At 33.9% G+C, this 17,721-nt stretch overlaps 2 protein-coding genes across 4 annotated transcripts; one reads left to right on the top strand and one right to left on the bottom strand.

The window, feature by feature from the left end:
• LOC106753984 (nucleolar MIF4G domain-containing protein 1) lies at positions 1-6,977 on the bottom strand. 3 transcript variants are annotated; one of them, XM_014635905.2, is made up of 13 exons: positions 6,740-6,967; positions 6,541-6,635; positions 5,616-6,435; positions 5,461-5,528; positions 4,798-4,880; positions 4,110-4,209; positions 3,876-3,961; positions 3,707-3,789; positions 3,015-3,142; positions 2,821-2,922; positions 951-1,244; positions 737-859; positions 1-655 (listed from the first exon to the last, which is right to left on the bottom strand). In XM_014635905.2, the coding sequence occupies exons 1-13, from the start codon at positions 6,741-6,743 to the stop codon at positions 272-274; spliced, it is 2,370 nt and encodes a 789-aa protein (XP_014491391.1). In that variant the 5' UTR covers positions 6,744-6,967; the 3' UTR covers positions 1-271. The 3 variants fall into 3 exon arrangements, 2 of the variants coding, with proteins under 2 accessions (XP_014491391.1, XP_014491390.1); XM_014635904.2 differs by having other exon boundaries at positions 6,541-6,647; positions 6,740-6,966; XR_002666830.1 differs by having other exon boundaries at positions 515-655; positions 737-854; positions 6,541-6,647; positions 6,740-6,977.
• A 5,739-nt stretch (positions 6,978-12,716) lies between these two features.
• LOC106753733 (basic blue protein-like) lies at positions 12,717-13,431 on the top strand. Its single transcript, XM_014635585.1, has 2 exons — positions 12,717-12,885; positions 13,127-13,431. The coding sequence occupies exons 1-2, from the start codon at positions 12,717-12,719 to the stop codon at positions 13,429-13,431; spliced, it is 474 nt and encodes a 157-aa protein (XP_014491071.1).
• Positions 13,432-17,721: the final 4,290 nt, after the last annotated feature.

The raw sequence follows: 17,721 nt of genomic DNA on the forward strand, positions 1-17,721 counted from the left end.
TTCTGTAAGAGATAACATTACTCCTTTTCTTAAAAGTTTACAAAACCTAAACCTCAGTTTCAAGATTCGGTACGTTGCACTAAAATATATTTGACAAGCTTTAGCATGCTCTGCACTTTTCATCAAAAAATACTTTACAACAACTAATCAAGGCAATGACAGTAAAAACTTTCAAAATCATCCTCTAAAATAACTGTTCCACTTTACCTTCTCGTGAAACGAAAAAGCATAGTTTTTAAGCTACAAAATTGGGTAGAATCCAAAATTTTACTCACCTCAAAACTCCTTCCACATTGTTAAGGGCTTTTTTTGCTAACTTGAACTTTTGAGTTAGATCTCTATTGGTTTTCACAACGTACTCCTTTATGAAAAACTCAAGGCCTTGCCTAAGACTTTCAAGTTCAGGAATCACTGCTGCACGTGTGAATATGTTCCATACCAAGTTTTCAGGATACTCCAAAATGGCCTCAAACAGAATGCGGAAATGCATGACCCTTTTTGGTGTCAACAAGGTGACATCATTCAGATCCACAGTCTTCAAAAGAGTAAGGGAGAGGGTGAAAGTGGCAACCATTTCAGCCACAAATTTTGCCAAGTGCATTGACCTCATAAGAGGCATTGACTCCAACTCCTTAAGCTGATCCCACAGACAAAACTGAAAAAACATACATAGGAAAAGAATATGTCAGCTCCTTTTGCTTCTTTCTCATTCATACATCATGCAGAAATTCAATACCTGTAGAGTGAACTTGTGATTTTTGTCATGCTCGCATAACTTGGAAGCCAGCACTGTATAATACTTGTTAAAAACTTTCTCTTGCAAGCAACACTCCACGAGTACACGCATGACATCTCTGTCCTGTATATCATCCCATAAAGGAAAAACCATGTAATTGAAATGACACATTACTAAGCTGAAGAAAAAAAGGACAAAGGAAATAAAAGCTTACCTGCTTGCCTGGTAATTCCAATCTTAGAAGCTTCTCAAATGCATCAATATAGTCCTCCCCACTCATTATTATACAAAAGATTGCCCTTCTGGCATCTGTGTTCATCTTTTGAGCAGCAGCCAGCTGGAGCATTCTTTGGGTTTCAAGAACATCTTTGTCTATTCTGTTGGCAACTTCTTCAACATTAACTGTTGAAGATGCTGCTTCTCCAGACAACCACCACTGGCCCTTCTTGTCAGGATCAAGTAACTTGCTCCATTTAAGCCCTCTAATCAAAATGTCATCAACTCTTAACTGTAAACAAAACTTTAATTAAGTTTCTCAGACGACCAAAGTAAGCTATCCAGAAAAACAACAAAGGATTGTCTAAGCAAAGCACAGCCTACATGTAACTTAACTTTCTCTTTATAGATTCAATTAAACAATGTGAAACAAAGGGAGGTGTTTCCACTGTTGTGGAGCCTATAGCCCAGGACACGGTGTCCAGAGAAGAGCTTAAGAGTTGTGGTTTTGGCAGAGGACGAGGAGGGAGGAGGGAGGAGGAAGTGGAGAAGAAGAAAATGAAGAGGAATTGGAGGACCCAGAGCACAATCGGATGGACTGTCCTTATTTTCAGCAGGTGGGTTGACACAAACCAATACAATGAAGCTACAAGGATGGGTTGATGGAAGGAGAGTTCTAATCTTGATAGACAATGCAGCCAGCCACAATTTTATTTCCAAAAAATTAGTGGCTGAACCAGAGCTGCAGGTGGAAAACACACCACCATACTGTGTTAAATTGGGAGATGGTCATAAGAAGCAAACCAGTGGATGCTGCAAGATAGAAGTGCAGCTGGAAGAACATAAGGTGAAGGGGACATTTTCCTGAGTTGGGAGGAGTAGATTTGATTTTTGGTGTGACATGGTTGGCTTCTTTGGGAGAGGTTAAGGTCAACTGGAGGACCTTAACCATGTGTTTTAATGTGGAAGGGCTGCAAATACAGATTAAAGGGGATCCAACCCTCACCAAACGGGTTGTAAAGGAAACAATGATGTATTGAAATCTGAGATAGAAAAATAAGTGTCAGAAATTATCAAAACTGGTATAATCAGACCTAGCAACAACCCATATTCAAGCCCAATTATTCTAGTTAAAAAGAAGGATGGGAGCTAGAGGTTTTATATAGACTATCGAGCTCTAAACAAGGCCACAATTCCTAATAAAATCCCTATAAGGAGTTATTGGATGAGTTACATGGATCCAATTTTTTTTTTCAAAGGAGGATCTCAAGGTTGGTTATCATCAGATCAGAATGGATGAGGCTAATATTCAGAAAACAGCCTTCCGCACTCACCAATGGGCATTACGAGTTTGTGAGTATGCCCTTTGGGCTAACTTATGTCCCAGTGGCAAGATGGAGGACCTGAGGCTGCTACATGGGAGGATATAGCCACCATTAATACCAATTTCCAGACTTCAACCTCTGTATAAGGTTGCGTGTACAGAGGAGGGTATTGTTAGGAAATGGAATGTTTATGTAAGAACGAAGGAAATTACAAATTAGTTAGTTAAGGAAGACTATACATAGGCTGGCTTTTGTTTGTTTGGGGTTATGCTTTTGGTTTGTTGAGAGTGTAGACTGCATCCTTGCTGTCCTGTGGGAAGAAAAAAATTATCTCTGGATAGTGTACAGATTGTGTAGCTGGTTTGAATAAAAAATAAGGGGGATATCCATTGTTATTGTGAGTGAGGATTACGTTTCTGTGTGTGAACTTTGTTAACCAGGTGTCTTCTATCAAGAAACCTATCAGGAACATAACAGGTAATATTTGGAAAAAGAAACTTCAACGGAAGACAATGCCACGAAACACAAATTAGAGACTGGGACCTTTTGTAACCACTTCTTAATCCGAGTGTGATGTGCAGAGTCCTCATTTGGTTTTCTTTTGTTATTCTTGATGTCACATATGATTTCAAGCATGAAGTCCATCTACAAGAATTACCAAGTAATCAGAGTTGAACTATTTGCAAAAAAAAAAAGTAGTTTTCTTTTCTATTTATGATAAAAGAAAGCATGCTCACTCTTTTACTATTTTTCTTTTGACTGTCATCTCCAGAGGAAGCCTTCAACTTATTTGATGTATTCTGAACGCTTAGAATGAAATCTTTCATGGCAGCAGGATCATCAACCCTTATTTTCATCCCACAACCTATTCAGACAAATAAAATAAAAGTAAGTCACAGATGGTTCACTCATTGATCCAGTTTCTATGTAAATTATACAAGTAGCCATGCTACAGTATATTGCATGGGATAATCAATTCAAATAGATAAGGGTAGATAAAGGAAATGAATGCATCAATTCACATATATTAGAGATTTATAATATATGCATTCACATATATTAGACATTTCTAATATATGCATTCACATATATTAGACATTTATAATATATGCATTCAAATATATTAGACATTTATAATATATGCATTCANATATATTAGACATTTAGAATATATGCATCAATATCAAAGTGCCTATGGCATAAATAAAGCACAAAAAGCTTAAAAGGGAAAAGTGTCCATTTCACCAGTAATCACTTCAATGCGGTACTTCTTTTAAATGCTAAAGAATACAATGATCTAGCAGTCTGTTAGAGATGAGGATCACCAAGTAACTTCTCTTTAAACCTCTACTATTTACATACGTGGAAGCTCTAACTAGAACTAAGCACACACCAAAAACATGGAATTGAAAAATGACAGAACACTTACATTGTAACAATGCCAAAATGATAGAGACATCTGTCTCGGTTAATCGCTTGCTCAGCATGACCAGAAAGTCATATATTAAATCACTGAAAAGCATTACAAGATATATTTTAAGAAAAATGTAGTCAAAATAAGTTCATATCAAGTGATTGGTACAGTCCAGTTTACCAACCTAGAACAGACTCCAAATATGCATAAATAGGATAAAAGAAGAGTAAGATTCCGCAAGGAGAGATTGTCTTCTTTATTGTACTCATCCTGGCCAGAAAATATATGAAGATTATAACTTTTGTAATTTCTAAAACCCTAAGCAAAGAGAAGAAACAAAAACTGGAAAGGGAAACTAATAAAAAACACATTACAAAATTGGTTTTTAAATTTTAATTTATTTGTTTACAGTTTATACCTCAAAACATTTAGCAAAGGAAGCTAAAAACTTTGCACTGAAGTCAATGCCAACCAAACATGCCATCCCAGCAACAAATGCAGCAAAAGTAGCAGCATACCTTGATAAGAAAAAATGTCAGTTAGAATGAACACGACAACATGGAACGGTTCAAAAGCTAGACACCATGAAAAATTACAGGTGTTGGGATTGCCATAGGGGAGAACACAGTATTTAGCGAAGGATCAAGGAAGAAGAATCTAACATATCCAAAGACCAAACAATACTTTGAGTCCCTATGCATTCTTTATAAAAGTAACAATGCCTCAACCTCGACACCCAAGATTAATTATTCTAAACCACAAAGAGTCCTGCACAAGGGCATCTAATCATATCGTATACATCATTATCAAACAAGCATTTTCAAGCTCATCTGGACAAAAAATATCCATAGCCTCTTCCTTTTCCAGTATCATTATTTTTGTATTTCTTCACATTTCCTGATTGGAGCATCTTAATCTAAGGCTCTATCCTATCATTAAAGACTTAAACTAAATTTGATTGAATATCTTCATTTATTTTCTGACCTTCTCCCATAAGCAAAATAGAGATGAAAATATTGCTTTGAACATAGAGAACAAAAAGAAATCAAGGATTTATCAACTCATTGAGGGAGGTAAGAGTAAAATAGAAAGACAAAAATCCTTACTGTTGATTGCCACGGGGACCACCAGAACATGATGCCAAAACTTCCTCAGTCAAGATCTGTGAAGCAACACTACGAGCAACAGACTGCAAGAGATTAAATCATAGAAGTTAAGTAACTGCAAAAGATTAGTTAATATGATGCTATATGATTCAATTTAAAGCAACACTAGGGGATAAGTCGTAGAGCATATGATTTTACAACAATCACCATTTTTTGTGTGGGAGAAGATAACCAAGGTTTTTCAGAAATAAAAAAAAAAAAGAGTATGAAACATGATCTGATTTATCAAAGTTATCAATCTATGCCCTAAAGTGATTTCAACCTCCATGCTAGTGTTCGCCAAAGGTCTTGGCACTTTACTTCCAAACTAATTCAAACATGAAATGGCAAACTAGGTCAAATTTCTTTTACAATATTAATCATGTTATATTTAGAAATGCACACATATGATACTAAAAGGCATCATATTTTAATTTAAAACATGTTAAATGCAAAAATGAATAGGAATAGAAAGGGAAAATTATTTTTTCTTAAGACTTCCTAGAATGATTGGCATTCTCTTTCTCAACTCTAACAATTTTAAAACAAAACCATATGATTTTTGTTAAAAGAAATCAAACAAGCATTCATTTCAAGACTGCTATATGCCTATGGGTGACATACCTGAAAGATCAAGGACAATTCCCCAGTAACTGACTCAACATTAGATTCAGAAAGCCTGTTAAGAAGCCCTGAAGAAACAAGTTCAAGTAGAAACTAAAATAATCAATGATAGATAGCTAGAAATGCAAAAGTCAAAACAAGACCAACCTCCCTACCTCGCACTCGTCTTCGAATTTGAGTATGCTCTTCGGGCTCATTGCCAGCACGAGCTCTCAGGTGAGGTGCTATATATTTTCCTTTGGCTTTCTTTTCCGAAACTTCAGCAGGAGTGTTGCCCAATTTCCCCTCCACTCCACAAGATTCCAAAGGATTGGACATGCCAACAGCATCATCCTCTTCATTGTCTTCCTGCTGCCCATCTGATGATTTCCTTTTCTTATGCTTCTTCCTTGAATGCACACTGTCAGGAACATCATCCAATTCTACATCTTCATTCGAAGTTTGTACATGCCCTGATACATCATCCATTGCATCCGGTTTCATTCTTTTCCTTGACAACTTGTCCTTCTTATTTGACAAGCTTTTCTTCAATCTCTTCACAGGCAATTCATCAATACCATGAACCTCCCCCTCTCCCATGAAATCAAAAGAAGAAGACATTCCTTCAAGTAATATGTTAAGCCCATCATCCATTCCCCTCAATTTTCCTTCCTTCACATTTAGCTTCTTGGAAAGCTTCCTTTCCAGTTCTAGATCTTTTTCAGCAGCTATAGAAACATCCTGCATGCCCATCTCCAACATGCTCTTCCTGGAACCTTTTCTAGAACCCTTCTTCACTTTCCTCATTTTCTTTGCAACAGAACCACCCTTTTCTTCCTCTGACACTACGTGTTCTTCATCTATCTCATGTTTCCTAGAGTAAGACTCTAACTTCCCAACTTGTGTTTCCTTGACACTAGGACTAACTGATGTGTCAGGTGTGTTTTTAGTTTCCATAGCTGAACTGCTGTCATGTTTTTTCGTAGCTCTAGATTTCTATAAAACAACCGATTGAAATTAAAATTCGCATTGTTCTGGTAACAAAAACAAAACATAAAACTTAAAAATAAATAAATAAATAAAATTATACTATAGAATTACCTGGTGGAGGAGCCAGGATTGGTGTTTTGATGCATTCTTTGCCAAGCGGGATTCTTTCCTCCTTTCTCGACGTGATTTTTCTGCGCTTTGTTTATCTGAAACAAAAACTAAAAAAATAAAAATAAAAATTGAAGTTGCTAAGAAGTGAATGGAAAAGTGAAAAAATAAAATTTGAGAGGTTTCAAAGAATGAGGATTACCCATAGTTTGGTTAGGACATGAACCAGAGAAAAGGGTGTTTAGAAGAATGGTGGCGCAGTGGGCGTGTGGCGCCGGTGGAGACGGAAAACGGAGAACAATGACTCAGAGAGAGAGGATTATGGATGGGTTTGAAATTTGGGCAATAGGTCACTTATTGGGCCCAGAATTGACGGCCCAATATGAATTTCGTTCCACACCCCGAAGCTAGTTAACTCGCACCAATAACCGCTTTTGAGTAGGTTCGTGTGAAGTCGAGCAAACTCGCTCAAGCTTGTGTAAAATCGCTGAGATTAGATTCCATTCAGCGAACTCAGTCGAACCGCAGAAAAGAAAGTAAAAAGAAAACAAAAATAAACGAATTTGTTTGTTTCTAGAGACTATTTATGCAGAGAAAACACCTGAGTAATTGTGGAAAGTGTTTCTCAAATAAATATTTCCAAAATTAATTCAATATATTTTAGAAAATAAAATCCGAAATAATGGTCTCCTTTAGGTGCATCTTCTTCATAAGTCATCATCCTCGTACAAATTTTTTTTGTTTTAGTATTTTCAAAATTTCTAACTAAACTTTTACTTATGTGTGATCTTTTTCCATTTTGATATTCTCTTCCATTTAGTTTAACACACTCATAATGATATTTTGAATGTGTTACTAAAGTAAGTTTTCTTTTTTTCTAAGAAAAAAAACCTATTCTATACCCACAATATCATATTTTTGAATCTTGTGTCATATAGTTCATTAAAAAGTAATTACAAAACATATAATATGAAACAAACAATCTCTTATAAAAACATTTGACGAATATAAATGTAATCCATAGTCACTTTTTTGTTTTTATTAATTAATATTATTTTATATTTGACACAACCTTTTAACTAGTTTCTAGTTTTTCTACTAGTTTAAGAAATTGTTTGCCTTTTTTAATAATATATGGTAAATGTTTTCTTTAAATAATTTTTAGCATTTTTTGAGATATTATTTTAACTAATATTTTATATTCTAGCTTTCTACATTTACTTAGTTTGTTTTTCTCCAAATATCTATTGAATTTATTTACTCTTTTCTCTTATAGCAGGATTTTATTATATATTTTTTTCTCATCTTCCTTTCTTAAAATAATATTTTATTATTATTGACTTTTTAAGATGAAGTCTTATTATTATTTTTTTTTCATTTTGCTATAGATAATTATATATAATAAGTTCATTTTATAACGTTAGATGTTTTTTAATCATACTATTTTTTATTACATATAAAAATATTGATATTAATAAATGATAAATTTAGTTTATTTATCGTTTTAAATAAATTTGTAATATATGTCAATATGATTTTATCTCCTTTTAGTCATTTGACAACATATTTTTATAACATTTTAACATCATCAACATATATATAGCATTATATATATCAGGAAGATATCTATCATTCTTGTCTAATACACCAAAGTTGTAAGTCCTTTCTTTCCTTTAGGTTGTTTTTGCATTTATTATTTGTGCTATCATTCAACAACATAAACATTATATATGTACAAACATTTTTTTTTTCAATATGCATATCATCTAGATTGTGGTGCAATAAGTTATCTACCCAATAAGGAACCTCAAAAAATATACTTTTCTTTCATCATTATTCAGTGTCGACCTTAGGATGATTAACTCTTCATCGTCTTTTTGTCCTTTCGTCAACTATAGGTTCTTTCCCAAATTCAACATGAACATTATCAATTTGTAAGATATCATGTCCTGAGATTGTCATTAGTTGACTTCTATTTTCAATCTAAACCAATGTCTTCCATCTGACCAGCGACAGTGACTTATTAAACAAAATTTCTCACCTTTAATAAGCTTTTTAGGAGTTTTCTCAAAATTACATCTCGAACATGCCAATCCTATATGTGCGTTCCATCCAAATAAGGTTCCAAGTCTTGGAAAATCACTAATGGTCCACAATATTGTTGCATGTATATGAAATACTTCATTCCCATATGAATCAAAAGTTTTAATGCTAGTGTTCCACAACTCCTTTAACTCTTTTATTAATGGTTGTAAGTATACATCAACATCGTTGCTTAGTGTTCACTTTTCAGGAATGATCATGGAAAGAATGAATGAACTTTGTTTCATACAAATCCAAGGAAGAAGGTTGTATGGTATAAGTAAAACTATCCAAATATTGTGACTGATGCTCAAGTTGCCATATGGATTGAACCCATCAATAGTTGAACGGAGTCTCACATTTTGAGGGTCTAAGGCAAATTGAGGGTACATCACATCAATTTTTTCCATGCTTTAGAATCTCTTAGATGTCTTAAAATGCCTTCATCTGTACTTTTTGATACATGTCGTCGCATATGTTCAACTATTTTAGATGACCAAAACATCCTCTGAAATCGGGGCTTTAAAGGAAAATATCTTAACACCTTTATAGGAATATTCTCTCGCTTATTAATAACAAAAACATCACCAATTGTGCTTCTTGATGTCTTACATTTCTTACAAAAATATCAATCTTTCTCTTCTCCAACATACAACATATAATCATTCGGACAAGTATCAATTTTGGTGTAATTAAGATCAAGCTTGTCAATGACTTTTTTGGCTTCATAAAATGAACATGAAATTTTAGCATGTTCAAATGCATATGCTACCAAGTCTAGTATCATGGACATAACTTTGTCACTTATTTTGCATAGACATTCGATGTGACACAACTTGACCAAGAATAGAAGTTTTAAATATTTATCACTTCCTTCATATAAACTATGTTGTCCATTTTGCATTAAGTAAAAAAAAATGTACCATCATTGTATGGCTTGACTCTACACCAAAATTGTCATCATCAACCATGTCATTGTTAGAGTAATGATGCACAAATACATCAAAAACCATTTCACACATATTATTAGTAACTGAAACTCTTCCACCATTTTCTTCAGCCTTAACACGTATAGAAGTCACAATGTATACCCTTTTAGAAAAGGTTCAACAATTAAGTGCTCATACTATCTGACGACATTACCATTGCTTAAAATTGCGTTTCTGACATGGACATATTATCCCTAACACCACTATTAGTGAATGTAAAGTCCAAAAAGGTGTTCAATCCTCTTATACATTGAGTTGTATTTTGAGGCATGTTTATCCATGACTTGTCCATTAAAACGAGCTTTGTTCATGCCAAAAGGATTTTAAGGTTAAAATAAGTGACCATATTCAAAGAAGTTCACTACATAAGAAGAATTTATTGAAATGGTTATAAAATTAAGCCATATACCAACTTAGTTATAAATTTGAAGAGTGAAATAGTTCTACTTATGGAACTGGAAAATTCAACACTAAGTAGTTCCCCTACTTAGTTATAAAATTGTTGACAGGAAGAATTAAACAGTAGATGTACTTAATGTTAGAAATAAAGACTAAATGAATGAAACCCTAAGTGGCATACCTTCTTAGTTATCAAATTCAACTGGTTTTAAACCAGTTTGGAAAATGTCAACAAAACATTAATTAAAAGACAAAGTTGTAATAATAATAAGTAAATAAGTAAAAATAAATAAACCATGAAATCTAAGTGACTAATTGCTCAACCTTATTCTTAGAGACTATTCTTTTCCTTTGAAAAAAGTTAAACAGTAGTCTCAAATGTAAACATCACATCATTTATAATTGGATTTATGCTAAACAATGATTTGGTGAGTTTATTGAATGTTAGACGTGAAAAAGCATTACATACAGGTTCTTTGATTTAGTCAGATCAGAGTTTTAACCAAAATAAAATCAAACACAATAAATGAAAACAAAACAACACATCCAAATCAAAACAGAGAAGCTTGAGAGCATCCATACTATTTACAAACAAAATATTTCCAAATCAAAGGTAGTATAATAGTTTTTTTACTTACATGGACAAAACCAAAGTGTTAAAACCTGACTTCTACCGAACTTTAGTACTTCAATAGCTAAACTGCTCATTTGAAAAAAAATGTATGATTACTAAATAAAAATAAAATCTTATATAAGCCTATAAAAAAATCAAATGAAAGAATTAGGTCTCGTTCGACTCACAACAAGTCTCTTGTGATGTAATGTAGGGTCCAACTCCTATGATAGGTGCGATATCTAAGTCTCCTTCATTCTGCTCAAGTCTCCTTCACTTTTCTCAAGTCTCCTACACTTTTCAAGCTCGAATAGAGAAAGAAACATATGCCACAACCCAAAAAATCCCTAAATTTGAATGGGACAATGTTTCCTAATTTCTAGGGTTTTTAAAAAAGGATAAGGGGATGGAAAAGGGAATTATGATGAGGTTCAAGTGACGATAGAATTAGGGATTGTGGGAGAAGAGAAGTTAACGGTAAGGGATGAAACTTAGGTGATAATGATAGACAAGGACGGACTGAAGGACGAAAACTCAATAATTAAAGATGAAGAATGAATAATTTCATAAAACAACTAAATTGAAGTTGAACTGAAAGTGATAAAGGTGAACGAATTACTTGTACGTTTTTGGACAACAGGTATGAAGAAGAAAGGTCAACCTCAGTCATATTTCATTTAATCAATTTTATTATTTTCTAAAAAATAGATTTATTTTATTCATAAATCAATACTAGAAAACTAAGTTAGTCAAGTATTAATAAGATTATACTAGAAAACTGCTTTTGATAATTATATCTTTATTATCTTGCTACATTCACATTATTAAAAAAAATATTTTGAGGATTCACATGTTAAAAATTTAATAGAGCGGGTATTTTATAGAGTTGTTGAAAATATTCTTTAGTATCATGTACAACAAAAAGGAGAAAAAAGTTTAATGGTGACAAGAACTTCAAACCATTGTGGAAAAGAGGTCAAACCTGTGGTTTTTGCATATCCATCATTATATATTTTGAAATTGCGGAATTTGGTCACCATCGAATTAGTTTTAGCGGTTCTTCATTAATTAAATGCACAATTCTTTCATATAAATTATATATACAAAAATTTCTATTAATATGCAATTATACTTATTAAATTATTTTTAAATTTTACATAATTTTTTCTTTAACCAAATCTATATATTTCCACTATCTCCCATCTTATCAAAGAAAAGCCAAAACTTATCATGATCATGATCAAGCGGTAGGTATTGTTCGTGTGTCTATGATCTATGTCTGCAGGCAAATAGTACGACACAGCAGAAAGCAGGCTGCCGGAACAAATATTCTCTCTTCCAATGCTTTATCCATTCCCCTCCTTCCACATGGCATACATCCATCACCTCATTCTTTCTAAACAAAAATAAATATACAACATATTTTTTAACACTATTTCTTTTATTTATTAGAAAAAATCAAATAATTTTTTTACATTTTATTATAATTTTAGACGTTTATTTATTGTCAAACAATTGATGTTTTAATGTCAAATTAACTAATATTTTTTTCTCAAATATATTAGTATCTAACAATATGAAAAAAATTCTTTCACATAAAAAAACATCCATTTGATATTGATGGGTAAAATAATAAAAAAAATTAATTTTTTATATTTGCAAAGAAAAAAAGAGTAAAAGATGATGAAGGATAATACCAAAGTGTAAATAATTATTGTGTGTAAAAGTATTAGTTTCCTAATAATAACATTCATCACTCGAGATGCAAAGCATCAAAATATGCATATTCTTGAGTTAGAATATGCGCCAACATTTTACATAGTAAAGATTTCTTAATTTATATGTATATTAAGTCTAAAAGGGAGAGATATATAATTTACAATGTCTAGTTAAAGATTAAGTCGTAAATACAACTCAGAAGGTAAAAGCCGGCCAAGAATGTCGATAAAATCAATACATTACAACTCCTATATATCTAATCCTCATTCATTTTCAAATCGGTGTGACCTAACAATTCATCTAAGCAATAACATTTGCATAGAAAGTATTTGTTAGTTCTTCCCTTATTTACTCTAACTCCTTAATTCAATAATCAAATGGCTTCTTTTTCAGCTAGTCTTGCCTTCTTTGCCATCTCCATGCTTCTGCTTTCCTCAGTTGCTTTGGCTACTGATTTTGTTGTGGGTGATGACAAGGGTTGGACTCTTGATTTTAACTACACTGTTTGGGCACAAGACAAGGTTTTCCGTGTCGGTGACAACCTTTGTATGTTCCCAAAAACCCTATAGCTATTTCTTCTCAATTAATTTTGCTTCCCACTTTACATATATATACTTCTCGAAATTATCACTATGATTTGCATGGATGAATGCTCTTATAAAAGCTTTTTCTTTTATACCGTTTTATTAAACATAAAAGAAAAAACAATGATTTAATTCTTCACATGAATACTGTTATTATACGTGTTTGGAGTTCCTTCTCTAAGATGAAGATGCTCTTATGGCAGTGTTCAACTATGAAAAATCGAAGCACAACGTGGTGAAAGTGAACCAAACAGAGTTCCACGATTGCAGTTTCACGGCAGCGAACGATGTATACCAAAGCGGAAAGGACGGCATCACGCTGAAATCAGAAGGGAGGAAGTGGTACATTTGCAGCAAAGGCAACCACTGCAGCAATCATCAAATGAAGCTCGTAATCAACGTCGAGTCTGCAGCTCCGACACCGGCTCCCACTTCCTCCGCTCCTTCTCTCGTCGCTTCTCTCTCTGCTGGGGCCCTCATCGTTGCCGGAGCAGCAATCCTTGCCTGAGATCAACGCACCTGCCATTTGAGCAAAAACTCTTATTTCCTTGTTGGATGCATTATCATCATTCGTTTTATGTTGTTTTTATTATAAGCTCGTCTCAATAATATGTCTGATTTGATTTGGACTTCAAGATAAGTGTTTGTGTAAAACACCATGCATGCTTCGTTACCAATTCCTATTAATTACCTCCTATATTCATAAGTAAATCGTAATTCTTTATGCTAATTATGATTTCTAATGTATTTAGTTAAGATGATGATATTTTGACAATACTTTTTGACAACTTTTTTTATAATGAGACATGTGTCATCATTTTATTGGTCTATTTAAATTCATATTTAAATTTATATTTAAAATAATATTTAAAACGCACCAATCATAAATTATCACGTTATAAAAAATTATTACAAAAATGATGTCAAAAGTATTTTTTCCATTTCTATTTTGCTAAAACTTTAATTTGTGAACTAAATGTTTTAAGTATACTTTATTATTGATTTCTTTTTCTACCAAACAGTCCCTTAAATTAAAATAAAATCCACCGTCTCTCTAGATTGCAATTTTTTTTCACTCTCGATTGAAGTAATTGGAGAGAAAAGTCTTTGTTTTTTTTTTCTCTATTTCACCTATTAATTGTGTAAACTTTACTTTTATTTTACATTTTTTTTAAGTTAAAGGTTATTTATTTAAAAAGAAACATGTCATTAATGGTGAAAGTGGAGATGTTTGGTTGAAAGGAAATATATTTCTACTTTATGATTATTATTATTTTTAATATTTTCTTTCTCTCTCTATTTATATATATATATATATATATATATATATATATATATATATCAAAAGAGAGAGAGAGAGGAGAATATTATAGAATTGGGGATGTGTTGACTGAGGAGACATACTTCCGTGAGACCATGCCTTTTTCGTTGTGTTTGTTTGTATTTCCTATTTCCTTCCTTTCAAAGATCAATAAATTTGAACAGGTTAAATATTACAGATATAATTCAAATTTAAATTTAAGGCTATTTAAATATTCATATAAATTATAATGTTTGAATCGTTTGAATGAACTTTTGGATAAAAAAGGTTATAGTGCAAAATTATAATACGACGAATTGTAAAATTTAATGTTATAGTATATATGAATTGGATATATAACAAGGACGAATTTGGGTTACATGGTCAATTCAAATGGGAAATATATTTGAAGCTAAGTTGGCTATAAAGATTAAACATTCCACTAATGAAAAAGTCCGTTTGATTTTATGTATAAAAAACAAAATTTATAAAAATACAATAACATTTTTAAAATTATTGCAAATGTTTTAAGCTTCAATCCTTTGAAAAATTGAAGCCTTTAGATGAATAGGCTTCAATTGTATGAGAAACGGTTGTTAAAGATTCTCAATAATTTAAAAAATATCATTATATTTAAAATATTTTATTTTAGGCTTGTTTTTTTTTTTTAAACTGAAACCTATAAAAATAGACTTGGTTTTATAAAAAAATCGAAGTCTAAAGTTCTATTTAGGGATAATTTTCACAAATTTTACAAAGGTGTGAAGTCTTTGCTCTATTTCATTACTACAGCTACAGTAATTTGTGTTCTCTTCTCTTTCTTCATTGCGAACGTCGTTCTTCCACTATTCTTGTTTTTTTCTTCATTTTTCCTTCATCTTCACTGAACCCCACGTCGAACACCACTCTACAGCGTTATTGCTAAACATGAGTTCTTGAGGACCTTCACTCTTTACCGGAGAACCCGAGTTCTTGAGTGTTAGTTTGTAAGCCGAGCCTGTTTGTTTGACAGTTATATTTCACAATTGTGTTTTCTTTCCTTGTATAAAAGAATCCAAACCATGTACATATAGGGCATCAAGTGTATAAGTGAGTTCGAGATAATACATAGATTATCATTGTGTTTCTTCCTCTGTTCTCTTTTCACTTTCTCTCTCTTTCTCTCTCTCTCTCTCTTTCTTCCAACATTGTTCGGTGCAAAGAGGCATTGCCGTCTAGTCGCTGCCTAGGATTCAAACCCTTGCTCTCCACCATCCTAACAGTGGTATCCAAAGCTTCAGGTTCGTGACTTGGGAGCTTCGTACTCATCTAGGGCTTGGCAGAGGCTTGGCGGAAGGGTGATTGAAGGGTAAAGAAGATCAAGATTGCATTTCTTAGTGAAAGATCGAGGGTTTAAAGAATGGCCAGCAGAGATATGTCTGTTAATCTACTTGTTCTCACAGACAAGAACTGGAGCAGGTGGAGCACACAGATGTGTGTCTTGTTTCGTGTTCAAGATGTCAGCAACGTGATGGAGGGAAGGGTATCTGCGTCTGACTTGCGTGGAACAGAGAAATAGGAGTTCAAGAAAAAAGATGATAGAGCCTTGCTGATTATCCATCAGTGTGTGGACGATGTGCATTTTGAGAAGATTCAAAATGCGGCTTCAGCAAGAGAAGCATGGAACATCTTGGTGGGCTGTCATGCTGGAGGGGAAAAGGTGAAGAAGGTAAAGCTCCAGGCGTTGAGGAGACACTATGAGCACCTATAGATGGAGGATTGTTATAAGGTGAGCGATTTTTTCAGTAAAGTACTCTCAATTGCTAATCAGATGAAGGGTTGTGGCGACACTATTACTAATCTCATGGTGATTGAGAAGATCATGCGGTCATTGCCTTCGACCTTTTATCATACTATGGTGGCAATAGAGGTGATGGAAACCCATTGAGGGCATTCCATTCAAAGGAGTGTCAACTGAAGCTAAGGCTAAGAAAGGGAAGTGCAGAAGGACTTTTAAAAGCTCTTTCTTGATTTTCTTTCTCTAAGTCTTAGAAGGATTCTATTCTAATATGTTTATATGTTATTTTGTAGGGTTCAATAAGGCTAGGACACCATGGACTTGGGCCCAAGCCCAATAACTAAAAGTCCAACAACACAACCCAAGGAGAAGGGTAAAAGAGACATTTCCACAAAGGGAGGAGGGGTGAATATATCAAATATGGAGCTGCTCCAAGAAGAATTCACATGTGCCACACCATCATGGCAGAAACAATGGCATCTCCACGCATTGCATGGCATCTTCCAGAATCAGGTCACACACCTCTCACCGCTGCCATGTGGGAAGATCTGCATCTCTTCAGCAAGCATCTTCACCCTTCATAGTATAGGCTTTGCCTTTTAAATACACATGTATCAGATTATGAGCTTCACTTTTGGAATATATGAGAATTTTTGCTGATTCATTTCCAGCTATTTTCTCTGCACCGAAAGTTACTCCACCCTGAGCTTCCGCTTTCTCTCCTCTAGCTTCCTTCCAGGGATGGAAGGCTGTCTGAGCTAGTACCACATCCACCGAAGGCTCTTCTTCCATCTAAATCAACCACCGAATCCACTGCACCATTTTACTTCCGCTGCCAGTTGCGTTCAGTGAGCATTATTCGCCTCTGCTCACGGATCCATCATTCATTTGCTGTTTCAAATCAACCATGGCTGGAGCTAACCCATCAAGAGGAGTCAAGAGACCTTGGAAAACTCAAGATAGAGGAACTGCAAAGCTCTCTAGAAGCGTATGAAATGAGGATGAGGGAAAGAAATCCCATCAAACGCGAGGAACAGGCGTTGAAGGTTTAGCACGTTAAGAATGAGGAAAAGAATACAACCAAGAAATGGAAAGGAAAACATGGTAAAGGGAAGTGGAGAAAAGATAGGAACAAAGATGACCAAAATGAGTCTTCAATAGAGGAGGAAGGCAAGTCTGAGAAGAATTTCCGCAACAAGGACAAGAGAAATATTGAGTGTTTTAATTGCCATAGGTATGCGCATTATGCTAGTGAGTGTTATGCTGAAAAGGAGGAGTAGAAGAAGGGTCAAGGAAAGGAGGTCTACGCAGCTCAAGTAGACTCTGATTCAGAACCCATCATATTGATGACAACTACATCTACAGTAAGCTCACACTCTCCAGACAAACTGTGGTATTTGGATTCAGGATGTTCGAATCATGTGACCTACCATAGAGATTGCTTGCTAAATTTTGTAGAGACCAAGAGGAGCATGGTGAGATTTGTTGATGACAACACTTTAAAGGTAGAGGGAGTCGATGATGTGGTTATCAAAAGAAAAAATGGCTCGCGTGCCATCTTAACTGGTGTGTTGTTTGTCCCTGCAATAAGGTACAATCTTCTGAGTATTGGCCAAATAATTAAAAAGGGTTTTATGATAACTTTTTGGCAAGTATACCAAATCGTTACAAGTAATACAGTGATAAGAAAAGTATCGTTCTCCTCAGGGAATTTGTGTTAC

The sequence above is a fragment of the Vigna radiata genome, unplaced genomic scaffold (assembly GCF_000741045.1).
Source record: "Vigna radiata var. radiata cultivar VC1973A unplaced genomic scaffold, Vradiata_ver6 scaffold_7, whole genome shotgun sequence".
NCBI lineage: Eukaryota > Viridiplantae > Streptophyta > Magnoliopsida > Fabales > Fabaceae > Vigna > Vigna radiata.

Bases quoted from the DNA above. Each gene is read 5' to 3' on its own strand.
- LOC106753984 (XM_014635904.2), bottom strand. The intron at 5,529-5,615 runs GTAGGGAGGTTG...TTGTTTCTTCAG, and splicing joins AATTCGAAGACGAGTGCGAG to GGCTTCTTAACAGGCTTTCT. The intron at 2,923-3,014 runs GTGAGCATGCTT...TAATTCTTGTAG, and splicing joins AAAAGAAAAATAGTAAAAGA to ATGGACTTCATGCTTGAAAT.
- LOC106753733 (XM_014635585.1), top strand. From the start codon at position 12,717: ATGGCTTCTTTTTCAGCTAGTCTTGCCTTCTTTGCCATCTCCATGCTT. The intron at 12,886-13,126 runs GTATGTTCCCAA...CTCTTATGGCAG, and splicing joins CCGTGTCGGTGACAACCTTT to TGTTCAACTATGAAAAATCG.